Source organism: Amphibalanus amphitrite, unplaced genomic scaffold, assembly GCF_019059575.1.
Source record: "Amphibalanus amphitrite isolate SeventyFive unplaced genomic scaffold, NRLGWU_Aamphi_draft 000358F_arrow, whole genome shotgun sequence".
Classification (NCBI taxonomy): Eukaryota; Metazoa; Arthropoda; class Thecostraca; order Balanomorpha; family Balanidae; genus Amphibalanus; species Amphibalanus amphitrite.
The window spans coordinates 218,591-244,216 of NW_024881852.1; the positions used below are offsets into that span (position 1 = coordinate 218,591).

The window sequence follows — 25,626 nt, forward strand, 5'->3', positions numbered from 1 at the left end:
TACTATGCCATGTGGTGGTACTTATGAGATAGGGTGACTTAATTGGAAGGGTTTTCGCAATAAGCATGCGCTGTTCGGAGCAGCGGGAAAAAATGCATGCCTATGTCATTGAAGCTGTTCCCAGGCTTTTGACATTATCTAGCCAGGTCGGAAACAAGTTTCGGTTATACACAATTGTGATTATTCATTTCACTCGGCTAGCGATCGAAGGAAAAGATACTCAACAACAGAAAAATAACAGCCATTGGAATTCGGATCGCCATCCAAGCGATTCCGTTCAGGCACTTTTGAATCACAAGCGATCACAAATATGCGGACTAGCAAAGAAAGCAACGACAACGCACCTTTGTGGCGCCGACTGAGTAGCAGCTATCACGACAAAAACCACTGTCAAAACGTCATCACCTTGAACTGTGCTCACCATCGGCAGGATGGCGCTCGACGATCTCAGCTGGGAGAGGACCCTGATCGGTGGGGCGCCGCGCTGAGACAGGGCCGCTGAGCGGTGTCTGGCAGTGACAGCGGTCAGCCGGCGCCGAACAGAGTCGGCTGGTGACGGCCGGGCCGGCCGGCTCGTCTATACGTGCGCCGCCCAGCCGCTGTAGGCCAGTCCGAGCACGTACCGGTCGGTGGCCAGCTCCAGCAGACAGTCCACCTGCTGCTCGGCCGTCAGGCCCGCGTCGGCCAGCTCGGCGCGCGGCTCGTGGCCTCGCCGGCCGCGCGCCGCCGCCGACCACGCCTCCACCTCCTGCGCCGAGAGGCGGCCGGCGCCCGCCAGCAGCTGGCACACGTCGGCGGCCGGGTGCGAGCCGCACAGCCGGCCGCGCGTCTGGCGCACGCAGCGGCGCGCGTGCTCGGCCGGCTGCTGTTGGTGCTCGGTCCACTGGGCGGCCGGCTCGCGCACGAAGCCCTGCAGCGCGGCGGCCAGCAGGTGGCGCGAGGAGCGCAGCGCGCGCACCGCCCGCAGCAGGGTGTGCCGGGTGAGGCCGGCCGGGCCGAGCGGCGCCGTCAGGCCGGCCAGCTGCGCCGTCAGTCGGAACGGCACCAGCTCCGGCACGGGCAGCAGGCTGGTGGCCGAGCCGAACACGTGGCCAAAGTCGATGCCGATCATTGCGCCATCCTCCAGTGAGACGAGGAAGTTGCCCAGGTGGCGGTCGCCGACGCCGAGCAGCCAGCCGGCGGCACAGAGCAGCGCGTGTGACTCGGCCATCCGGGTGCGCAGCCGCAGCAGCGCCTCGGGGCCCGAGCTGAGGCGGAACACCGCCTGCTGCAGCAGCGTGCTGCACGCGCGGCCCCGCTCGTCGCGCATCAGTGCCTCGCGCGCGGCCAGGTCGGCCACCACGACGTCCCGCGGCGCGCGGCGCGCGTACTCGCTCTGCAGCTGCACGTCATTGGCGCCGCTCTGGGTCGCGTGCCGCCTCATCTGCTTCCTGAACAGCTCGCGCGCCTCGGCGCACTGCTGCTCGAGGTCCGGGCACGCCGAGCCGATGAACTGGTGAAGCGTGCTGGTGTGATCGAGCCACTGAATGATACCCAGCGTCGGATGGACGGGCAGCACGGTGTAGGTGGTGAGCGCCAGCCGGCGGTCGGCGGCCGCCGGCTCCGCGGCCAGCGCGCCGTTCAGCAGTCGGAACAGCTGCTGCACGCGCTGGTCGGTGCGCAGGTCGTCACCGGCCTTGATCAGGTAGCGGTACTCGCGGGCGTCGTCGCCGCGCACTGTGATGCGCACCGGGCGCTCGATGGAGTTCAGCACGAGCGCCTCGTCGGACAGATTGGCCACGCGCACATGGTAGTCGGGCTGCGGTCGGCGGCGGCCCGTGTACTGGCCGGGCAGCTCCAGCCGCTCCTGGCTGTTCACGTCCTGGAACGAGGCCAGCCAGCCGCTGAACTCGCCCAGTCGGCGTGAGGCGGGCCGCTCGGCCAGTCGTTTCTTGATAAGATCCACGGCCTTGGGCGCCGACCTGGTCGTGATGCGCTCTCCGTTGTCGCCGCACAGTCGCAGCAGCTGGCGGTCGGCCTCGGAGGGCGGGTCCGACAGCACGGCCGCCAATCCGCCCCAGTCTGCCAGCGCGCCGGCTGCCTTCTCCAGCTGGCCGACCTGCAGGTGGCGGCACAAACTCCTGAGCCGCGAGTAGACGCCCAGCCGGCCGAGCTCAGCCACCAGTCGCTCCGGCAGCCGGCAGTTGGCCATCAGCTGGTGCGCCTGCTCCAGACAGGCGCTCATCTCGGCGGGCCGCACGGCGCCCCTGTCGGCCCGACTGGCGGCCAGCGGGTAGGCCAGCGCCTGCGGGTACTGCTCGGCCAGCCGCAGCAGCAGCCGGCGCACCGTGCCGCCGCAGCCGGCCGATGCGCCGTACGAGAACAGCTGCGGCAGCCAGGCCAGGAAGCGCCACTCGGGCACGGCCTCCCAGCCGTCCGCCAGCGCGGCGGCCGCCGGCGGGTGCTCGTCGGCCAGCTGCAGCAGGCGCGGCAGCCAGTCGCACGCCTCGGCCGAGCCGGCCGCCAGCGCCCACAGCGTGCAGCGCACGAAGGGCCCGCGCAGCTCGGCGCCCGGGCCGCCGGCCTCCGTCTCCTCCAGCGCCTCCAGCTGGCGGCCACAGAACCTGGCCGCCTCCAGACAGGCGTCAGCGGCCTCCGGCGAGCCGCGCGCCGCCTCCACGGCTGCCGAGAGCCGGCCGAACGCCAGCTGCACCAGGTCGGCCCGCGCGCCGTCGCCCGTCCAGTGGCCGCTCTCCTCCAGCAGCTGGCTGACGAACGGGTCGGCGACGGCGGCCGGCTCCAGGAGACACCGCTCGGCCAGCTCCGCCTCCAGACGGGCGCGCCGCAGCAGCAGGCCGACCGGCAGCGGCGGCGCCGAGTCGCGCCAGCGCACCTGGTCGTCCAGCACGCGCCACGTGCGCACCGGGTCCCGGCCGAGCAGCACGGCCGTCTGACAGCGCAGCAGCTGGTACTCGGCGGCCAGGCTGGCGTCGTCTGCGTCCCACTGTTGGGAGCGCAGGTGCCCCAGCTGCCGGCCGGCCGCCGTGGCGTTGCGCTGTGCGAGGGCGGCCTCGACCAGCCGGAGCCGCGAGCGGCGCAGGTAGCGCTGCTGGCGCGTCCCAGGCGGCAGCTGGTCTACGTACAGGTGGCGGCGGCCCACCAGCCGCTCCCAGAAGGCGAGGCTCTCCTGTGCCGCCGGGTAGTTGCGCTCCCAGTGATCCAGCAGGCTGGACGCGGCCGCCGTCGGGTCCGGCGCCGTCACCGCGTCCAGGAACTGTTGCAGTTCGGTGATTGTGCGCAGCCGCTGCAGGAGCGGCGTCCGCGACTGGCCGCCGGCTGCCTCGGCCGCGCTCCAGTCGCGCACAAACGATTCCTGAGCCATGTGGCAGTAATGGCGCGCGCGAGTCAGCTGCCCGCAAGCCACGTGGCGCAGCGCCAGCTCCTCGGGGAAGCGACTCTCGAGCAGGTGGCGACTGGCCTCCTCGGCCAGGCCGGCGTCCAGGAACTGGTGTAGCTGTTGTGTCGTTGTCCCGTCCCGCTCTATGGCCAGCTGTGTTTTGCTGACGACCAGCCAGGGGAGCAGGTGGTCGCGTTGCTCGTCGTTCCCGGCCAGCCAGACGCTGTCCAGCCGCGGCTGCTGGTCGTGGTCCGCAGTCAGTCGCTGGTCGACAGCCCGGCTCAGCCGGCCCCACTCGGACAGCTCCGACAGACACTGGAAGTAGGCCTGATCGCTCAGGTGGTCCTCGCCGCGCCGGATCGTCTGCTCGTAGTGACGCGCCGCCTCCAGAAAGTCTCCGCGAGCCTCCGCCTCCAGTGCGGCGGACCAGTCGGCGGCCAGGTCGGCGCGCCGGCCGAGCGCGGCGCGCGCCGAGTCCCTGTCGCCGTACTGGACGTACAGCTCGGCGAGCACGCTCCAGAGCCGGTCCCGGTCTCGGGCCGGCTCGGCGGCCGGTGGCGGCAGACCGAGACGCGGCCGTTTCCTATCGGTGGCCGCCTCGACGGCCGCCGGCTGGCGCAAGGTGCGTTCCAGCAGCATAATGCCGGCCGGCAGCTGGCCGCTGAGGCGGCACACGGAGGCGAGCAGCGCCGGCGGCAGCGCCAGCTCGGCGTCCAGCGCCGTCTGCAGCGCGGCGCTCACCAGGCTCGGCTCGGCCGTGCGCAGCCGGCGCAGCACAGACTCCAGCCCGGATGACACGGCGTCCCTCAGCTGGTCAGCGCCGACGCCGGCCGCCGGCCGCTTCCTCGACTGTGTCGGCGAGGACGGCCGCTGCTCGGCGGCGTCGAGCTCGTGCAGCGTGCCGACCAGCAGGCCGGCCAGCAGACGGGCTGCCGTCGGCGGGTCGTGCATGGCCAGCGCCTGCAGCGGCCGCAGCAGGTCAGAGTACGGGATCTCGGTGTCGGGCAGCTCGCCGCGCCGGTACCGCCGGAACAGCTCCACCTGGGCGTCCTGGCGGCGCGGCTCGTCGCGCTGGCGGTCCTCGCGCAGTGCGCGCTGGTCGGCGTGTCGCCGCGCCATGCGGGCAGACACCTGGCGAGCGTCCGTCTCGACACGGCGGCGTAGCATGCGCGACAGAGCGTCGGCGCCGGCGTCTCCGTCGCCGCCGTCCACGTCGTCTGTGTATCGGAGTCGGGCGCCGCTCGGGGTCCCGGTGCCGGCCGGCGCTGCCGCCGTCTGGGTCAGCCAGTCGAACGTCGGCTGGCTGGCGGCGCTCCGCTGTGTGGGCGTGAACGCCAGGCTGCGCTGTGTGGCGCGCAGCAGCGCCGGAAGCGGTCCGCCGCCGGCCGCCGGCTGCGAGAACAGCGGCACTGCGGCGGCGCTCTGCACCCGCCAGTCGGACACGATGGCCACCTCCTCGAACTCACTCTCGGGCAGCGCTCGGTCGAACATCTTGCGGTCGAAGTCGGGCGATTGCGCCGTCAGTCCCAGCACCAGGTAGGTGGCGTAGCTGAGATAGGCCGCCTCCAGGCCGGGCCGAAACATGTCCGTCAGCACGCGGGAGAGCCGGCCGGGCGTGGTGTCGGCGCCCGCGTCTGCCCAGTAGTTGGCCGCCGTCTGGCGCACCGTCAGGTCGGCGTCAGTCAGCAGCACCAGCAGGGCGTCCGTGGCGCGGGCGCGCACACCGGCGGCCTCCTCCGAGTCGTCCCGGTCAAAGCGGCGGCGCAGCTCGATGCACAGCTCGGCGGCCAGCCGGCGGCCCGGCGCACCGCCGTGGTTCACCACGAAGTCGACGGCCGGCAGGAAGCGCGCCCACTGCCCGGCCGAGAGTCGATCCCCCTCGGCGGCTGCCAGCAGCAGTTGGAGCGCCGCCCGGCGCAGCTGCGGGTCGCGCGCCTCGGTCAGCCGGTCCAGCCGCAGCGCCGCCAGCTCGCTGCTCAGCTGCGGCACGTCGCCGATAATGTCGTGCAGTACCTGGAGACCGAGCGCCTTCTGCTCGCCGTGCAGGGACGGCAGTTGGAACAGCAGTCGGACGCGCTGGCTGGCAGCCAACGGTCGGCAGTGGGCCGACAGACGCGCCAGGCACGTCACCCAACGCACCCGGTCGTCTTTCTCCACGGCGGCCAGTTTAGCGGCCACGACCGGCGTCACAGCTTCGATGTCAGTGCGGCCGGCACACAGCAGCGCTACGACGGTGCTGGCCGGTCGGTACAGCTCGGCGGTGCTGCTCCGATCGACCATCAGCGTCAGCAATCTGTCGAGCAGCTGTTGCATCTCGTCCCCGTCCAGACCGAGCGGACGGTCCGCCAGCAGCGCGGCCCGCAGCGCGCAGACGCCGGCGCGCGGCGCGTGCAGCTGCCGGTCACCGGTCAGCAGCTGGACGGCCAACCGGCCGGGGAAGGCGGCCCGGTCGCCCCAGCCACTCACCAGTTTCTCCAGCACGTCCAGCATGATGCGAACCACGCCGCGGTGCGCACTCGGCGTCAGTCGCAGCACCACCTCCAGCAGACGGCCGGCGTCGGCGCGTGAGCTCTCCTCCGGCGTGACGTCCTGCTGCGCCCAGCCGGCCAGCATGTCCAGCACATCCAGGAGCAGCGCATTCAGCTCGGGGCCGAGCCGCTCGGCAGCCAGCAGTCGCAGCAGCGGCGGCAGCAGCCAGCGGCCGTACGGCCGGCACGCCGAGTCGCAGTTGGTCAGCAGTCGGCACAGGAAGAGTAGCACGTTGTCCGGCGTGTTATCCGACTGCAGACGGGCGCAGAGGGCCGTCACCCAGGGAGCCGGCTGCGCGGGCGGTCCCACCTCCGGCAGCGGCCACACTCGCTCGGCCAGGTGGCCCACCAGCGCCGTCGCGCACGCCATACACTCGTGTTCGTTCAGATCGTCGGCTGGCAGCTGGAGGGAGGCCGGCGCTGATCGCTCGCGGCCGCCGGCCTCCGCCTGCTGCTGCAGCTCCTGGGTGCTCAGATCCACGCTGGCCGTGAAGTCGTAGTCGGTGACCTGGCTGCCGAGGCTGCTGTCGGCCAAGAGTCGACTGACGGAGCCGGTCCGGCGCGGCGCCGACTGCCCGCCGCCGGCGCCGGCCGGGCGCGGGATGGAGACGTGCCAGCGGCGCAGCTCGGAGCCGCCCTCCACCGGCAGGTGATAGCGCCGCTCGGCGTCCACCAGCCGCTCCCAGATCAGCTGGTTGCGCTCGGGCGCCTCGGCCAGCAGGAACGTCTGGTAGAAGCGCGCCTCCGTCTGTGTGGCCGACACGGCGGCGGCCAGCGCGCAGTAGGCGGCGCACATGCAGCGGCGCCGCGCCTCCGACAGAGACGCCGGCTCCACACAGCGCAGTGGCGGCGCCTTGAACGCTGCCGCGCCCGAGCCCAGCAGTGCCTTGGTTAGCTCGTTGCCGCGCGCCGTCGCACCGGCGAAAGCCGTCACCAGTGGCGAGGTGGCTGCGTGCGTCTGATCTTTGGGCAAGGACGCGTAGAGCACCTCCAGTAGCGAGAAGCCACCCATGCGGCTCACCCACTGGTGTTCGGTGGGTTCCGAATCGGCCGGCACGGCGGGCGGCTCGGGGTCCTGGACGGGACGCGCGATGGCGACCACATGACTCGTGTAGAACTGCAGCAGCACCGGCCGGTCGGCGGCCCGCAGCAGAGGACACAGGAATGATACCAGCAGCGTGCGCCGACCGGCAGCCGGCAGCCCGCCCGCCGGCCAGAACAGAGCCAGCAGCTCTTTGGCCAGCGCCAGCTGCTGGGCGGTGCCGTGTCGCCCAGCGGCGGCTGTCAGCGCGGCGCGCAGCAGACTACTGCACGGATGGCGCGCCTCGCGGCACATGAGCACGCACATGTAGCGCGCCAGCGCAGGGTGAGCCGTCATCTCCAGCGCCTCACACAGGGAGGCCAGTACGGCGCGGTAGGTGGCCAGCGCCGGCGAGCCGGCCGCCAGTTCCGACGACTCCAGTGGAAAGTGGCGCGACTCGAGCCTCTCCAGGAGCGAACAGATGTTGGCTGACAGCGTGGCAGAGCCCAGCATGATCGTCAGCAGGCGCAGCGCCGGTCGTTTCTGTTCCAGCGTTAGGCGGTCGCCGTCCAGCAGCCTCGTGTACCAGGCTACCGGGGACGCCGCCTGATCCTCGCTGGCCAGCGGCAGGTGCACCAGCAGCAGCAGGCCCAGCAGCTGCACCAGCGCCGGCTCGCTGGCCGACTCGAGCTGCTGCCAGCCCTCGGCCAGGAGGCGGGCCAGCGGGGCGCCGTACTGGCGTCTCAGTTGTCGGTCGGCGGCCGTGGCGCGCACCACAGCCGTCAGCAGCTGCACGCCGCGCGGGTGGGCGGCCGCCCGCGACACCAGCGGACTGAGCACAGCCTCGCGCGCCGCCGGCTGCAGCAGGTGCGGCACCAGCACGGCCGAGAACCGGCTGAAGAAGAGCCAGCCGCGCTCGGCCGAGCCGCTGCCGGCGCGCACCTGCTCCTCGGAGAGCAGCGCAGAGAGCAGCCTGCGTGCCGGGACGCCGAGCGCCAGCGCCGTCTCCAGCGCCGTGTCGGCCAGCCGGACCGTCATCGGGTCGGTCGGCGGCTGGCGCCCGCAGCTCTCCCAGACGACCGCGAACAGTTCCTCCCCGGAGACTCGCAACTCGGCCGGCGCCGCGCTGCTCAGTAGGCGACTCGACTGCAGGGTGCGCAGTCCGCGCAGCTGCTGCGCCACATGCTGGTCGTGCTGGCTGCTCAGCGCCTCGTCGAGCGCCTGGCAGACAGAGCGGCCGGCCGCGCGGCGCGCCAGACTGTCAGTCAGCAGGCGGCGTGTCTCAGCGTCGGCATATCGCGCCACCGAGCGCAGCAGTCTGTCCAGGGCGGCCGGCAGTTCGCGCACCACCTCCGCCTCGCTGACGTCAAAGCCCAGCTCGGCCGGCGCCAGGACGGCGGCGGCCACCGTGTCGCACACGGGCAGAGACCAGATGTCGGTGACAGCGCGAGGAGCCGCCCGCAGCAGTGCCTCGATCACGGCCAGCGCGCGCACCAGCGCCGTGCAGCGCAGCCGGCGCACGGGCGCCCACCGACCGGCCTCGGCCGAGTCTTCGAAAGACGGTTTAAACGCCTCGGCCATCAGAAAACGGATGTTGTCCAGTAGGTACGAGTCACTACCTATCGGCCTGTCGGCGGGCAGCGCGCCGACCTGCAGCGCCCAGCTGTAGCCGTCCAACGCGGCCAGCAGGGCGTCCAGCCAGGCGGACCAAGACACCGGTCCGCGCAGATCACGGTACACACCGGTGAGGGCGTGTTCCAGCAGCCGGACGGCACCGCCGCCGGCCGCCACCAGGCCGCGCAGGCCACCGGCGGCCGGGGCTAGCGGTGTCAGGGCCTCCAGCAGCCGGTAGCAGGCGTGACGACACTCGGTCTGCGGTGCGCCGCACTGACCGACCAGCCAGCTCAGCAGGTCCGGCAGCGTGGCGCCCTGCCAGCCGGCCGGCACACGGCGCTGCTCGCTCTTTTCCAGCAGACGACTGGCGCGCGCCGTCAAGATGCGCTGGCAGTGACCGAGCGCATCGGCGGCGGCCGTGTCGGTGCCGAGCGCGCTGGGGTCGGCGTGAGCGCGAGCCAGGGCCGCCAGCAGCGCGGCCGTCACCTCCAGCAGAAACACGTCTAGCAGTCGGTCGCTCTCCCGGAACACGCGGTACAGGTTGTTGAATGCGAGTGTGGCGCCGAGCCGGCGGTACGGGTCCGGGTGTCGCAGGTGGCCGTAGAGTGCCTCCAGCAGCGGCGCCACCTTCTGCACCGGGTCGGCGCGCCGCTGTTTGAGCGACCACTGAAGGTACTCACGCAGAGCGTCGGCGCTGACGTCCCTCCGCGCCGGGTCGCCGGCGTCCACCAGACCCTCCAGCAGGACGTCCAGCAGCAGCGCCGACTCGGGCCGCCCGCTCATGGCGTCCGTGGTAAACCAGTGCGTGATCTGCGTGAGCAGCGGCGCGAACAGCTGGCGCGCCACCAGACTGGGACTGGCGGCCAGCCGCAGCAGCGCTGGCAGCAGGCGCCGGTACACGGCCGACAGAGAGCCGGCGCCGTCCATGCCCAGCTGGGCGCCGCGCCCCAGCGTGAACACGGTGACGGCGTGCAGCAGCTCACAGGCCGACGTCCGCGCCTGCGCGTCGCCAGAGCCCAGCGCCAACTGCACGGTGCGCGGTAGAAACGTCTCCAGCCACAGCTTGGGCTTCACGTCCGAGAAGGGCACGTCTAGGCCGAGCACAGGCCGCCGGCTCCAGGCGACCAGCTCGGCTTCGGAGCTGTCGGCCACCAGACCGGCGGCGGCCAACAAGCCGAGCAGCTGCAGCGCACGGCGGCGCAACGGCGTTAGCTCAGAAGGCCGGCGCGACGAAGGGGCGCGATCGCCGCCGGCCGCCACCGTGGCTTCCGGTGCCAAGTACTGGCTCAGGGCCGGCGCCATCGCCCGCAGCGGCTCCACACAGTCGCCCCACCGTTCGCTGCACCCAGCCAGCGCCGGCAGCCACGACTCGAGAGCGTCCAGCGCGCGCGCGGCCAGCGGCAGGTGACTGCGGCCCAGGCGGAGCGCCAGCCGCGCCACGGCCAGCAGGGGCGACGCGCAGTCCGCTGCCAGCGCCGCCGGCGCCGCTAGCACCATAGAAACGCAGGCCTCTTGCAGCTCGTCCCGGTACTGGCTACAGCGGGGCGCCGTCTCCGACACGTGCGCCGCCCACAGCCGGCGCAGGCCCGCCTCCGCACCGTCGCTGTCCTCCTGGACGGCCTGCCAGCAGCCCAGCCGGCCGGCGGTGAGTAGGTAGGTCCGCGCCAGCCGGTACAGGCCGCTGACGAGGGGTCGCTGCACAGAGGTGGCCACTACCTGTCCGCTGAGCAGCGGCAGCCACGGACGCAGCCGCAGCTCGGCGCCGTCCGACAGCAGCGCGTGCTCCAGCACCGACACCAGGTTGATGAACACCTGGAAGTCTTTGGGCACTCGGGCCTGAAGGCTGACGGCCGGGTCGCCGGAGGCCGGTGGCGCGTCTCCGTCCAGAGGCTGAGTGCTCAGGTCCAGCTCGCAGATTATCTTCTGGCTGGCGTCCACCAGTGCGGCGAATACCTCATTGGCGAGGGCCTGCAGGGCCGCCACGCTGACGCCCTTCCTGGTGAGCTGGCGCAGCCCGTGCGCCGCGAGCAGCGCGTCCCACAGCGGCAGGTAGTCCTTGTAGCTGAGCGGTCGGTCCGCGTACGAGACAGCCGAGTCCTTCTGCAGCTCCGTCTCCACGGCCAGCGCGTGTGAGCAGCAGCGCAGCAGCATCTGGTAGACGAGCCGGCGCAGGCAGGGCGCCGCCAGCTCGGGCCGGCCCAGCAGCGCCAGCAGGCAGCGCGCCACGCCGCCGTCGGCCAGGAACCGGTGCGTGGGCGGCACACGCGGGTAGTGCTCGACCAACAGCAGCAGCAGCCGCTCGCCAGTGGCCAGCTGGGCGGCCGGCAGCGTCGGCAGCGCCGCCAGGCAGCAGCCCAGTGACGACACGTGGCCGGGCAGCTGGAGCAGCAGCTCGGCCGCCGGCGGCGCCGACTCGCCGGCCAGGTACAGCCTCTCGGCGCGGTCTGACAGCCAGGTGACCAGCAGTGCCAGCTCCTGCGGCGGGTGGAGCCGGCCGCACGGCGCCGCCAGCGCGCCGTACCCGTGCACGGCCACAGAGAGCACGGCCGGCGGTGCGGCGCGGTCGTCCAGCAGCTCTCGAAGCCGCGCCAGCAGGAAGGCGAACACCTTGGCCGGCCGGCCGTCATCGGTGGGCGCTGTCGTCAGCCACTCACACACCTGGTTAATGAACGCGTCCAGCGCGCCGACGCCGGCTCGCGCGTCGTCCCGGTTGTTGGAGAGGGCCCAGCGCACCAGGTGTGAGTAGAGCGTCACATAGCGATCGTACATGTGCTTAGAGAACTGGGCGGCGTGCGTGGCCAGCAGCGCCAGAGCGGCGCGCGGCGCCTCGCGACGCGACAGCTCCGCCGTCGGGTTGATGACACGCGCCACGTAGTCGAAGATGCGGCCGCAGACGACCGGGTTGTCATCGGCCGACTGGGAGAAACTGTGCAGCAGACACGTCAGGCCCTGGATGGCGCCGGACACGATGGTCATCTCCAGCTTGGCCGAGCGGGAGTCAAGCTGGCGCTTCAGCTCGTCCAGCAGCGCAGTACACGCGCGCTCGGCCAGCTCGGCTGTCTGCTGGGGGCAGTGCTGACAGAGGGCGCCCAGCAGGTGGAGCTGCTGGCGGCGCACGGTCGGCGGCGCGGCGCGCGTCAGGTCCTTGCTCAGCAGGTCGGCCGCCATCTGGTGGGCGGGCGTCGACCGGCCGCCGCCGGCCGCTAGCACCGTTATCAGCAGCTGGAGCGCCTCGGAGCGCACCGCGCTCGTCTCCTGCGGCCGGCCCGACAGCAGGCAGGCCGTGCTGCGGATACCGGCCGCCTCGCAGTCGAGCGACGCAGCGCCGGCCCTGGACACCAGGTCAGCAGTCACGCGGCAGCCCTCCACCTTAAATGATCCAAACTCCTTGATCTCACGAACATCTTGGAGGAGACCCATCAGGCCATGTGCAATGTCATTTGGTGGGAACAGCACTGATAGAATGAACTGAAAATCAGTGTCAGTGAACTGCTCCTCCAGATATCTTTTGATATTCAGGATGAGTCCTATGGCCCTCTCTGGATCACCCTGAAGCTCTTCTCTGCAGACCACTGACTGCAGCTCTCTGAACAATTGTTGTATTTCTTGGGCAGCCATTTTAGCAAACTGCAGTTCTTCAAATGTTACTTTCTTTCAGTTGAAGTAAAATTTTATTTTGCCATTCACTGATTACATCTAAGCAACAATCAGGCTTGGTGAAGGTTGTACTGATGCCATAATGTATCACATATTTGTTGCACCTCTTGCATATTCCTGAAAATAAAATAGGTAGGTATTGAAATACATATAATATATTCCTTTGATTGAAAACTTATATAATGTTTTGGCTACCATAGCTATTGATATCTAAGCAACAATAACCCGCGCCCCAGTGGCGGTCTCGGCCAACTTCGCCCTAGTGACGGGGGGGCATATGTTACCACCCACCTCTAACTCAAAAACTAAGAGGGCTAGAAAGACGCGGTAAAAAGCAGTCGATAGCTCTCAATACGTACGTTTGAAAGTATTTCGGTCATTTTTCACCTTAGAGCAATATTGGGGTCACCAGAGGTCATCAAAGGTCAAAATTTGTCAATTGTCATTATATTTTTCAGAAAACATGCCGCTATCTCAGGAACTATGGTAGCTAGAAAAACGCATGGAAAAGCAATCGATAGCTTTTGAACTCTTCTTTTGAAAAGATCATTATCAATATTGTCCTCAGGTCAATGGTTTAGCTTCCAGAGGGCAAAAACTCCAAAAATAGCTGTTTTTACGAAAAGTGTTTTTCGACAATAACTTTCGACTACAAAAAGCCACGACATTTCTATTGCCAGAATCGTGTTCCCCTCACCGAGACGCGTCGAATGAACTATAATTTGACCTTGAAAGGTCAACTTAAAAATTTGACCTCAGGTCAAGGTCATGACCTGACCGTAAAAGGTCATGTTGCATATCAGTCGATGCGTCTTAACAAGACAAACACAATGAGACCATCCCCAGCGTTCTATCTCTTTCCAATCGCGAGTTATTGGCAAAAAACTGTTTGTAGCCTCAAATGACCTCGGATGACCTTTCTAGAGGCTATCAGCAAAAATGACACCTTGGTCATCACGAGTGGACTAAATCATTGTGATTCTGCAATATTTGGACTGTTCCTATGCGTACACACGGATCTAGAGGCATTTTCATTTTTCTCCATTGACTTGTAATGGAAAGGTCATGCCACTGACCTGACCTTAGGTCACGGATATAAAAAATCCGAGATATACAACTTGTAGGCTCCCATAACAGCATGCGTTCCACCAAGTTTAAAACCTTTCTGACAAACACTGCAGGCTGGACATGATTGCAAACTTTTTTTAAGGCTTGGTCAGTTAACTTGACCTAGTGACCTGACCTGACATGACCTGGGGTCAAAAATTTTACACATTGTCCAAAATTGATGTACCAAAAGCTACCCCAAGCGGCGCGGCGCTACGCGCCGCGGTTTTTTATTCACACGCGAAAAACGCGACAGGGTGGTAACATATGCCCCCCCCCCCCCCACTGGGGCGAAGGATAATTCAGATAGCCAAGATATTATCACAATGAAATTCTTGAGAATAACCCTCAAGTGAGAAGTAATTTTAAATGTTGGATATTGATATTTTCTCATCTGATGGCACAAAGGATCAAGGGAACTGAAATAATGGTAATGAGGAATGCTTCCAAAGGATCAAAAACATTCAAAAACAGGTACCTAGCATTGATGGACACCCCTTCCATGCATCCTTATTTAATAGAAATTGATCAGAGGTGCAATTGTATTGTTCATCAGATTACATCTTTATCATTGCCATTATTGGATCAAGAGCTCAGAAGGGTAGTAGCTCAGTACAACTATGGTCATGAGTACCCAAATATAGGAACGTCCCCATTTTTGGGAACGGAGTTCCCAAATATGGGAACGGGCGTTCCCATTTATGAGAACGGAAGGCAATTTTTCGGCCGTTCTCCCACTAAAACTCAAAAGTGCATCACGTCTCAAAAAAGTGCACGCTGATTTAAGTATCTACTAAATCTCCATAAAGTTATCTTTAATATGACCGTGGAACAAGGAAATTGACCGTGGAATGATATTTTTAATGATTTTTTGAAAATGACAGAATGGTGGAAATATGGGTTATACGACATTTAACATGCAATTTTAAGGAAAATGAAGCATTTTTTAGTTTGAGGTAAAGTATAATAATTTTCGCCTGGTTATGAACTTTCATACTATCGGCACCAGATGCTGACAAATGCAAGCGAAGACGCGGAAGGTCCCGAGGTAATATTGTTGACTTTTGTGTCGGGGCGGACGACCGCGTGGAACGTGAGTGAATTTACCGAGCTACTGTTGTAAACTCAGTTTAAGCGGTTGAAAATTATCCAGCTGTATTTTATCATCCCGGAAAGACATATTTTATTTGGATGCTAGCTGTTTAGTTGTTTTATAAGGAGCGTCATGAGCGTGGTTTTTGTCTTCCGTGTTTCTAAGCGTGATCGTTTTGGGGGAATTTCTCTTATATAGCTCGCTCTGTGTGGCTTATTTATAATTTTTATGCTGATTTCGATAATTCCTCGTGCCCATCCTACCAGGCCTTTTGCCACTTACACTCATCAAGAAAGGAAAAAACTAGATTTTCATTGGGGCTAGGTGTTTTGAGGGTGTAACATACTCAGCGTTCCCATTTTTGGATACTTCCTTGTACTCGTCAACTATCGGTGATAAACAGACAGGTGCTTGACATGTCTCCACCCTCGGCGCGGACGGTGGATATAGGTATGGAAGACCCTGTTGAACATCGCTGAGCGTTGTGAATTACGTAATCCTGCAGAGGGGGGCGTACCCGCTGCGAGATCGACGGGAATAAAAGCGCAGAAGACCGGGCGAAACATGCGACGGTCTTGCCGGAAAGGTCATCTGATGATTGTTGCGTTAACAATAATTTGCGGCGTTGGACGTGATGCTTGTTAATGAAAAGAGCCCCTGAAAGGCGTCGGTGAAATCGTTCCCAATTTTGGGTACGCCGTTCCCATAATAAGGAACGCTTGCAGCGCCAGTGTACGAGAGCGTTCCCAAATTTGGGCTCGCGGCCCGGATGATGGACTGCTTTAAAAATAGGGGAACGATTTGAAACTACGATGGGCCTTACAATATCAAACTCTTTCCCAACAATATTGAGACAAATATCAGGCGGTTCACGATCGTTTTATATTTTTTGGACGTCATTTAACGGTTCTTTTTCTTGTTTTAAATAATGCCTACATGGCGTTCCCATATTTGGGTTTATCGTTCCCAAACATGGGAACGAAAATGCGTTCCCGAAAATGGGTACGCTTGACCATAGTTCCGCCTACTGAGCTAGAATTGCACAAAAAGGGGCATAGGTAATCCCTGAATTATCATTTTCTAAACATCACAATTCATTTTTTTATATGCTAACACAAGATAAGAAAACAAGCTGATAATTATGGTTTAATTTTGATTTAACTAAGCATGAAGTTGTATTTAGATTAAGAGGAAAATTTGACATGTCCATATCTAAATCAAAATATTCCAAACAACTCAAAGCGCAAAAAGGCTCTACTGTGCTGACTCCTGAGGATGGAAAAGAGGGAACAGTCGCACTGAATCTGTGCCAACTTCCGTTACATCGTACAATGGCACAGAATCAAGATGTCGAATCAAGACCTCTGACCATATATTTGAAATGAACATTGACATGTTTACTATTCCGGGATGGGATGATCCTATGACCTGTAATCTGTATTCATATTGATCCAACTAAATGCTCACGAGGTTCAGCGGTTGCACGATCAAGATGCCCCTGTGACAACTTAGCAGATTAATTATGGATCCACGGTATATTGTATGCAAGGCTATTTAAAATTGTATGGATCCACGACGAGATCGCTAAGATCTTGGCTAAGATCTTGGCTAAGATCACGTAAATATTTCATGTCGTTACATGTTCGAGCTTCGATTTTGCTGCCTCCCACGAGTACTTTGTGTAGATTACTCCAATCAAAACTAGTTATGGCGAAATGGTTGACGTTGATTGGTCTAAATTCTTTATTGTATCAAAATAAAACACAATAAAAACTTACAAACATGCCGCAACTGCTACGATCATAGGTATTCACTATTTTGCGACTGCAGCAGATAACGAAAAGAGAGGCTGTGCTCATTATACGTTTTGATTGACACCTCTTCCGTCAACTTGCACTAACTGAGTGTATTGAACATAATTATTATTTAGGATCATGGATCCGGCCAAAAAAAGATCCGATATAAATGAAGAGATCATACGCTCACGCTCGACTAGCCAGAGTATAAGGTATAGATCGACTACCGATTAGCTGCATTGGAAAAGGAGTGAGGGGTTGTGCTGGTCTGTATTGTCTTTATACCGATATAATTCCTCTTTACTTGAATATTTACTGTAAGTTTGTACGGTAGTCATTCCATCTGGATCAAAAGCTTTGTGTGGGCAGGGTGAGTTGTTATCATTGACCAGTGGTTTCCGCATGCAATAGGATGAGCGATTAACGATAAACGATAATTATCGCTGTTAAGTAAATTGTTTATCGTTATCGTTTATCGCTAAATTTTCATAATTATCGCTCATCCACTTATCGCAAGTTACAAAAATTATGAACGATAAACGATAAAATGTAAAACGGGATGATGGAAAAATGGAAGACGATCGACAGTGTATGCTGCGCGACAGTATGTGTGCGCAACCTGTTGCCATCTGCTAAGTGTATAGATCTGCAAATAAACTTCAAGTACACTTATTTAAGCTGTATTTCTTATCGCTTTTATTATCACTGTTAAAAAACAATTATTGTTATCGTTGTATCGTTTATCGTTTCGTTATCGCTGTTAAAAAAATAATCACCATTATCGTTTTATCGTTTTATCGCTATCGCTGTTAATTTTTTGCAAATTTTTTTCGTTTATCGTTTATCGTTATTGCAGACCTTATTTATCGTTTTATCATTATCGCAGGTCCGAAAATTAATTATCGCGGAAAGCATTGTCATTGACTGGGTATACCTGGGCCCTGTTTCACCGGTGGTAGCAGCACGCTGCTATTACACGTGTCAAGTTGGGTTTCCATGGAGACATCCATGGAGCCTATTCCATGGAGCCTATTCCTCCAACACTACCAGAAGTGTGATGTCAGCTCGTGAAATGGAATAGCAGCATGCCGCTATCACTGGTGAAACAGGGCCCTGGTCAGCACCCTGGGGATCAGCAGGCACTGCCCTAAAGTGTAATTTGGCAGCACTAAGTGTCAGAAATTAGGTAACTCACAAAATGATGCTGAAACTTACAAATTAAGTAGCTCCCTCCTCCTGAGCCCTCACATTTTCTCTATCTTATACTTTTACCCTGCTACCTCAGGTCAGATGATCAGGGCCCTGTTTCACCCGTGATAGCAGCACGCTGCTTTTACACGTGTCAAATTGGGTTTCCATGGAAACATCAACAGGCCCATTGCTCCAACACTACCACAAGTGTGACGTCCGCTCGCGCAATTTGATAGCAGCGTGGTAGCAGCGTCCCGTGAAACACCGCCCAGGTCAGTTATGTGATAGGTATCCCTTCTTTTGTTTGTTGGCAGCTTACAGCTGAAACTGCCTGTTACATAAGACATGGTGCAGTCACAGGACTGAAAGTCCATTGGATGTAGGGTAGCACTACCAGGACTCCCAGCAGTCCTAAGGGTTAAGTTCTGACCTCTGAAGTCTGAACCCATGAGTCCTCTGAAAGCCAAAACATCCTGGACCCTCTAAAATCAGTGTACTGTGTGAGGCCCTTTCAGCCTAGCCTGAACCTTCATCAGACTGTTATTGTGTTACCTTTGAGACTGCAGTGGATGAAGTTCACACAAGTGGAGGATTCTCCTAAAATCAGTTTGATGCCATTTCAGAGTCTATGGGTCCCAGGAAATGTAAGCTGGACCATCATGGACTGAGATGAAGTAGACCTCAATCCTTGCTGGCATGACCTAATGACTAACGTCTAACACACAAAGTTTTATTATGGGTGGGGATGCATAGCAGATTGTTTTCAAAATATCTGCAAGTTGTATTTTGGTTGAAATTTTGTAATGCAAATGACTATTTAGGCTTAGCTGTTGTCCGTCTTCAGAATCAAGTTTTTTATGCTCACTTTCTATGATCATACCGATTATTTTTCGGTGGTGGGAAAATATTTGTTTTACCCATACAGATAAAGCTGAAAGAGACTCTTTTGGCAATAAGCATTCAAGATAGGTATTGCATGTCAGAGCCTTTTCAATTTTAGGCTAGGTACACAAGCTCTCTTTCGATTTACTTTCACGCACGGTGGAGTTTTGATTGGTGCTAACGAATTATATATAGTACCTATATTTGAAAAGGCTCGCATGATATTTCCTGACCGTCGAAAGTGTCTGTTTCAGCCATCAGGAAGTCTGGAGAAAACTCGTGTCGGGCAGCAAAACACCGCAGGAGTGTATCGTAAAAACAGTGGTGAATCTGCCATTGAACAATGCTAGGTACCGTGCATTAGCACTGAGCCATTGTGTTGTTTGTCGAACACCGGGCGCGCGCTGTACATAGCTGTTTTCTGCGAATGGCCCGTTTTCCTCCGGCCGATGTTTCGTTGCAGAGGGCGCGATGTCAGACGAGGAGGATTTTGTTCCGGACCTGGTACCGGCCCAGTACGCGCCCATTCCAGTTCTGATCATCACCGGCTGCCTAGGCGCCGGAAAAACCACGCTGCTCAACTACATACTCACGGAGCAGCACCACAAGAGGATAGCCGTTATCCTCAATGAATTCGGCGAAGGTAGGTAGCAAGTTGAACGTCGATGTGTCATGTGCTGTTTCATGTAGTTCAACGTTGATTCATTCATGTCCCTTGGTAATGCTTTAAGTAAACATGCATTGCATATTTTTTACACCAACACTAGTTTCCCTTCAAAGTGTAGTGGGTAGCTGTTTAAATCAGGGCTGCGTAGTCGATGGATTTTAGGGTGACTCCGACTCCGACTCCGGCTTTAAAAATCGACTCCGACTCCGACTCCAGCTCCGACTCCGACTCCGGACGGTTCTATTGAAATCCATATCGTGATACTGAAGCTCATAATGGATATGTTTTATCTTGCCTGAAACGATCCTTTGTGCGTTCCAGGGCTTTGCATTGCAAATATGCATAAAAACAATATTCAGAATTAACAAGCAGGTTCTGGGGAATTCACCGTCTTCTGCTTCTTTCACTGAAAACGTTTGTCCAAAACAGCGAAATGGTCATTTTTTCGACAAAATCTAATTTCGAGAGCAGTATCGTCAATTCAACAGGTTGGGCGTTCCACGACAAATCGACAAGTGCCCTGCACCCTCATATTTTATTTTTTGCTTAAAATTGGTCTAATGGGTTGTGGTGGGCGGGGAAGCCAGCTGTGGCAAGGATTTTTTTCTTCGAACAACGGTTTCCGAGATATAGCCTCGGGCAATTCCTGGAGGTCGCGCTGCAGCCGTTTGGCGGCCTATAACTCAGAAACTATTGGTTTTCTACGATAAAAACTTAATATGGTTCAACTCACAATCAACCAACAAACATTTTGGCTATCTCGGATTTTCAATTTTTTGAAAATTTTGATCACGTGACCCTTTTACCTATTTTTTTCGAAGAGTGACCTTGATATTTTCCCCACTGAAAGTAGCAAATTTGTCTGATGACGTTTAAAGCCTTATCAATTGTCATTCATATGCGATAATAAAAAAGTGCCTATCGCCCTGCGTTGACCTCAGGTCAGGTCATTTTTATGACCTGTTCATTATTACGAGCGGGAGCGACAGCGAGATCTCGAGAATATAGCAAGATAGCGACAAGCGGTAAACGGTACAGGATTCACACGGATAAGGTCTACAATTTTTACTGAGGTCATTTTCAGGTCAGGTCAAAGATGACGTCACAGGGGTAAAAAGGAAGTCAAAATAGTTTTGGCTGTACCTTTTGATCTAATAAAGAAAGAGACGTGGAAAAGACACCATTGTGTTTGCATTGGCCTAGAGCCAGTTCGCTTTGAATTTCGATATCGATGACCTAAGGTCAGGTCAATTTTTTGACCATCCCATTAAAAGTAAATTGGGATAAATCGGCTCGCTTACTTTTAAACTAAAACACGTCGGAATCGCCTAATTTACCATGAGTGACTTCATATAGGATCAATTTTGCCTACCTTGAGACCCTTTTTTGCTCTTCGGCAACTGTAAGAAGGTCATGTGACATCATTAAAGGTCACCAAAGGTTTTTTGCTAATAACTCCTTACAGGTTTGAGATACAGATGCGCGGATGGATTCATTGTGCTCAGCTCGTCAAGGCGCATCGAATGATATACATATATGATGACCTTAGGTCACGTGACCTAAGGTCAGTTTTTTACCTAGACCTTTCGAGGTCAACATACATATGTTTCGATGCGGATCGACGAGAGGATCACGATGGTGCTATTAGTTTGCTCCTAGCTGGGATACCTTAAAAGTTATTCGAGAAAAACTTCATATATATGTAGTGCCCCTATTTTGACTTCCTTTTTGCCCCTGTGACGTCATCTTTGACCTGACCTGAAAATGACTTCAGTAAAAATTGTAGACCTTATCCGTATGTACCCTGTACCGTTTACCGCTTGTCGCTATCTTGCTTTGTTCTCGAGATCTCGCTGTCGCTCCCGCTCGTAATAATGGACAGTTCATAAAAATGACCTGACCTGAGGTCAACGCAGGGCGATAGCTGCTTTTTTATTATCGCATATGAATGACAATTGATAAGGCTTTAATCGTCATCAGACAAAATTGCAACTTTCAGTGGGGAAAATATCAAGGTCACTCTTTGAAAAATAGGTCAAAAGGTCACGTGATCAAAATTTTCAAAAATTGAAAATCCAAGATAGCCAAAATGTTTGTTGGTTGATTGTGAGTTGAATCATATAAAGTTTTTATCATAGAAAACCAATAGTTTCTGAGTTATAAGCCGTCAAACATAGGGTTGCAGCGTGACCTCCAGGAATTGCCCGAGGCTATATCTCGGAAACCGTTGTTCGTAGAAAAAAATCCTTGCCACAGCTGGCTCCCCCGCCCATCACAACCCCTTACACCAGTTTTCAATGAAGAATAAAATATGTGGGTGCAAATTTGATTTTTATTTGTCGAATTGTCGTGGAACGCCCCAGGTGCAGTGCATGACGTGGAGCCATGCAGCGTTAACTCCGACTTCGGAGTCGAAGTCGGTAAGATTTTGGCGACTCCGACTCCGACTCCAGGCAGAATTGTCGACTCCGACCGACTCCAACTCCGACTCCGACTCCGCAGCCCTGGTTTAAATAGTGAGGCGTGCAGCAGCTGCGATTTGTGTGTGTGTGTGTTTTTTTTTTTGCAAAGTGCTATTTAGCCTACGAGCTTAACGGTTTGGTGGCACTCTCTTAGCTCGCTTTATCGTATTTTCTGCCAGGGAGTGCGATGGAGAAGAGTTTATCGATCGGCGAGGAGGGCAACATGTACGAAGAGTGGCTGGAGCTAAGAAACGGCTGTCTCTGCTGCTCAGTCAAGTGAGGTTCTATCACCAAAGATGTTGTTATACTGTGTGACAGTATGAGTCTCAGTATATTAACGGTCGTCTGCCGTTGGTCAGAAATGTTTAGGCAACAATAATGACACCCAACTGTTGGCCGTCTGATGTCGCGTTTCGCTCTCCGCCTCCGTCGCAGGGACAACGGTGTGAAGGCCATCGAGAATCTGATGCAGAAGCGCGGCCGATTCGACTACATCCTGCTGGAGACGACCGGCCTGGCCGACCCCGGTGGGTAATGGGTAGTGCGGACCCGGTGGGTAATGGGTAGTGCGGACCGCTCTGGTATCAGTACGACCCCGGTGGGTGGTGGACCACTCCGGTATCAGTAGGGGTACGACCGACCGGCCTGGCCGACCCCGGTGGGTAATGGACCGGGCCGCGCTGATATAAGAGGGGGCACTGTCGGCCGGCCGATCGTGGCGGGGACAAGTAGGTAATAATAACCGATTTCTTGAGCAAGAAACCATGATACTAGCTAATCATGTCCGTGTGTCTTCATCATGTACAGTCTGTCTTAAAAGTACCGCGCAAAGTGACGGTGGATCCATAAAGCCTGACCGAGGAAGGGCCTGTTATAATTTGAAAGTCACCGAACCAATTGACCTGGGGAATGGACGAGGATGTCAATTGCTTCGGTGACTCAAATTTAGCAGGCCCTTCCTCGGTCAGGCTTGATGGATCCACCGTCACTTTGCGCGGTACTTTTAAGGCAGACTATACGTATATTGCGCGCAAATGTACCCGCTACGATGATAATTGTCTAACCGTCATCTGTCGCCTTCTGTGCGCGCTTCCCCAGGTCCGGTCGCGTCCATCTTCTGGCTGGATAAGGAGTTGGGCAGTGATGTCTATTTGGATGGTACGTGAGGCTGCGGTGTGGCGGAGACATCCGTCCGGCTGTTGGTCTTGATGGCCAATAAATTTTTATCAGACTATTCAGAGCGTAGAGTAGGCGACATCGGTAGTATTGATCGAATGGCATATTTATTGTAGTAAGTCTTTGTTCCGGATGAAGCACCCTGTAACCAGCCGTTTTATGCGGGTGACATTGTTTTTAATGTTTCTTAATGACTCTTGAAGATGCCTTTCATTTATTTATTTACGCGCCTCAAAGAAGCCGGCAGCAGCCATTAAGTATCCGATTTCGCACGATACTTACGAGTCATTTTATTGAACAGTAGAGTGCATGAGCCTGCCCTGATCCGTCTCCCTGCTAATGCATCCGGTTTATTTTCAGGTATAGTAACTGTAGTGGACGCCAAGAACATTGTTAAGGTGAGTGATGGGTGCTCCGCCTGTTCGGCATTGTCACATGCCTTTTCCGCGTTGTAATCGGAGCCCATTGTTTCGTCGGCCAACGGCGCCAAGTGTAAATAAAAGTAGATTTAGTGGCCGACAGATGGCGCCGGCAGGGCCGTTCCGAGCCAATGCAAGCAGTCCCGGTGACGGAATGGGCCGTTACAGCGACTGACGGCTTCTGGTGGGCCTCTTCCACCTGGGCCGTCAGCCTTGGGGTGTTAACTGAGGTCCCGTGTCTCTGTCCTGTCCGCAAAAGTGTTTCCAGTAAGCTCACTTATCTGCTGCTTTAGCTATCGGCAGTCATGGAAGCAGTCGCAAAAATGACGTAGCTAATTAACCGGGACAGTTAGACTTGATGCTGGACAAATGAGAAGGGCTAGTTTATAAAAGAACAGTTATTACGGGGTTCATCGCAATGATCTTCATGAACAATAGCGTTTTCCGCATTCAAAACCTAGCAAAGGTAGCCTGCTGATAGTTTCTTTAAAGGATATATTAACAACATTTCCTCCTCGTCTCTGCAGAGCGCACATGCAGATATTCTGTTGCCACCACACCTAGAGCCGGCCATCCCTCCTCCATATCGCATTGGGCGTCGGCCGTCGAGGCTGTCGGCGGGTTCGTCCACACGGCTGCGATGCTGTGCACATATGGTGACCGGTGGTGGGACGGGCCTGTTTCAGACCCTGGACGAGGCGACTGAGGAAGCCATGTCAGAGGAGCCCGCGGAGCAGTCGACTCTGGGCACCCCGGCCAGGTGAGACGCACCCATTTTCTGCGCTCCGGCCTGGTGAGACGCACCCATTCATTGCACCCCCGCCAGGTGAGACGCACTTGTTTTTTGAACCCCGATAAGGTTAGAGACGATCAGGCGAGTTACGCCCTCATCATATGAGGGGCGGGCAGTCCCACCATTTACTCCTACTAGATTAGACTCGCACCGGTCCTGCACCCTGCCGAGGTGAGCCGCACGGCCCTGCACCCAGGTGCGCGGGGCTAGGATGCGGGGCTGACCGGTCACTGCTGGGTGCTACCGCAATGACGTTAGTGACTCGACAGTCAACGTAATGCTCTAACTAGTTAGCCGTTGATGATGTAATGACCGGAAATGTTCAGCTCCTCTGAGCTGTCCTGATTTTCTGCCTTCGCCGCTCGGCGCGGTGCGATACCACGTACGGTAATCTGATAGCCAACTCACGTGATTCCGGCACCAGACGTGTATGTTGAGGGGCCGATCAGCTCTGATCCAATCAAAGCCCACGAATCGATTCGTTTAGCGTGGTACTTACGAGATGGAAAAGATTATGGCTGCCATACCCAATTTGGCTGGTGATGAAATTATTTCGACAGTGGGACCTAATCGATCGTCTTTGAGGAGTGATTAAATTGATTTCACTTTGTGTTAAGGTGGAAGGCTGCTGTTTTATACTTTTGCTGTTTCATGTATCAATTTTTGTTCTTTATTTCAGTTTGAATACATGAAATATGAAAGAAAATTCGGCATTAGCGGACTTCTTGCACGTCAGACCAGCCAGCTGTTGTTCCGCGCGAACAATCCCTTTGTCCGCGAGCGTGGCTTTTGAAGCCCTCTGGAGCTCGGGCCCCCGTCTTACATTCGATTAGTGGAACGTCGCCGTCCGAGCGCGTGATTTCGTTGTGTCTTCTCGCTTGTGATAAATCCGTTTTGCCAGATTGGCAGATTAATGTCCGGGTAGCGCGATCTGTCAGCGGGCTGTGTTGTCGGCGGGCGGTGCTGAGCCAATCTGCGCCGCCCGGAGCGCTGTCCGGACACGCCGGACTCCGTCTGGGCCCGCTGCGGCTGCTCGGGACGGTCGGCGGAGATAGCCGACAATTAGGCACATACGTGCCGCCCGCATTTGTGGCGTTTGCAGAATGCAGCTGCTATTAATATCGGGCGCTGAGTACGGGGAATGGAACCGGACGCTGACCGCTACCCTCTCCTCTGTGCGGCAGGCAGGTAGCGCTCGCCGACCTGCTCATCCTCAACAAGACAGACCTGGTGACGCCGGCCGAGCTGGACGAGATACGGAGCCGTCTGGTGGCCATCAACGGAGCGGCCGCCCTGCTGCCGACCTCGCGCTGCAGGTAGGGCTGACCTCTCGCTGCAGGTGGGGACTGCTGACGGGACTGGGCGAACCTACCTGCTGCCGACCTCCCGCTGCAGGTAGGGACTGACCCCGCGCTGCAGGCTGACGGGACCGGGTTGGCCGCCCTGCTGCCGACCTCGCGCTGCAGGTAGGGCTGACCTCTCGCTGCAGGTGGGGACTGCTGACGGGACTGGGCGGGCCTACCTGCTGCCGACCTCCCGCTGCAGGTAGGGCAGGGCCCTCTCGCTGAAGGTAGGGCAGGGCCCTCTCGCTGAAGGTAGGGCCGACCTCGCGCTGCGGTGGACACTGTCGAGTGCCGACGGGAGGGTACCGAGATCGGAGGATCTGGTACTGATCGAGGCGGGACGGCCTGGGACCGACTGAGGACGGGCTGTCTGCCACCGAGACCGAACGTTACCGGCTGGGACTGCACGGCCCGCCACCGAACATGATGTAGAGACAGATAATTCTTGTATTATTTATCATTTCTATTCGTAAAATATCGTGTTTTTTCGTAATTTGTATG

The 25,626-nt window shown here is 57.9% G+C and overlaps 2 protein-coding genes across 8 annotated transcripts in view; one reads left to right on the top strand and one right to left on the bottom strand.

Moving 5' to 3' along the window:
• Positions 1 to 162: 162 nt before the first annotated feature.
• On the bottom strand, positions 163 to 16,016 carry LOC122389428 (DNA-dependent protein kinase catalytic subunit-like). The gene is made up of 2 exons (XM_043381480.1): positions 15,864 to 16,016; positions 163 to 12,313 (listed from the first exon to the last, which is right to left on the bottom strand). Exon 2 carries the CDS (start codon positions 12,155 to 12,157, stop codon positions 578 to 580), a length of 11,580 nt encoding a protein of 3,859 aa, XP_043237415.1. The 5' UTR covers positions 12,158 to 12,313; positions 15,864 to 16,016; the 3' UTR covers positions 163 to 577.
• Positions 14,025 to 25,626, top strand: part of LOC122389455 (COBW domain-containing protein 1-like) — a 17,602-nt gene continuing 6,000 nt past the window's right edge. The window contains exons 1-8 of one of the 7 annotated variants that reach the window (XM_043381556.1): positions 14,025 to 14,396; positions 18,729 to 18,908; positions 21,574 to 21,670; positions 21,830 to 21,921; positions 22,493 to 22,552; positions 22,931 to 22,968; positions 23,676 to 23,749; positions 24,967 to 25,098. In XM_043381556.1, coding sequence (XP_043237491.1) covers positions 18,737 to 18,908; positions 21,574 to 21,670; positions 21,830 to 21,921; positions 22,493 to 22,552; positions 22,931 to 22,968; positions 23,676 to 23,749; positions 24,967 to 25,098 — 665 coding nt within the window. In that variant the 5' untranslated portion in view covers positions 14,025 to 14,396; positions 18,729 to 18,736. Of the gene's footprint in view, positions 14,397 to 16,227; positions 16,510 to 18,519; positions 18,909 to 21,573; positions 21,671 to 21,829; positions 21,922 to 22,492; positions 22,553 to 22,930; positions 22,969 to 23,675; positions 23,750 to 24,966; positions 25,099 to 25,626 lie in introns of those variants that run through there. The other 6 variants (XM_043381552.1, XR_006257977.1, XM_043381553.1 and 3 more) reach the window with 6 other exon arrangements.

Coding starts and splice junctions, on each gene's coding strand:
- LOC122389428 (XM_043381480.1), bottom strand. CDS start 12,157: ATGGCTGCCCAAGAAATACAACAATTGTTCAGAGAGCTGCAGTCAGTG.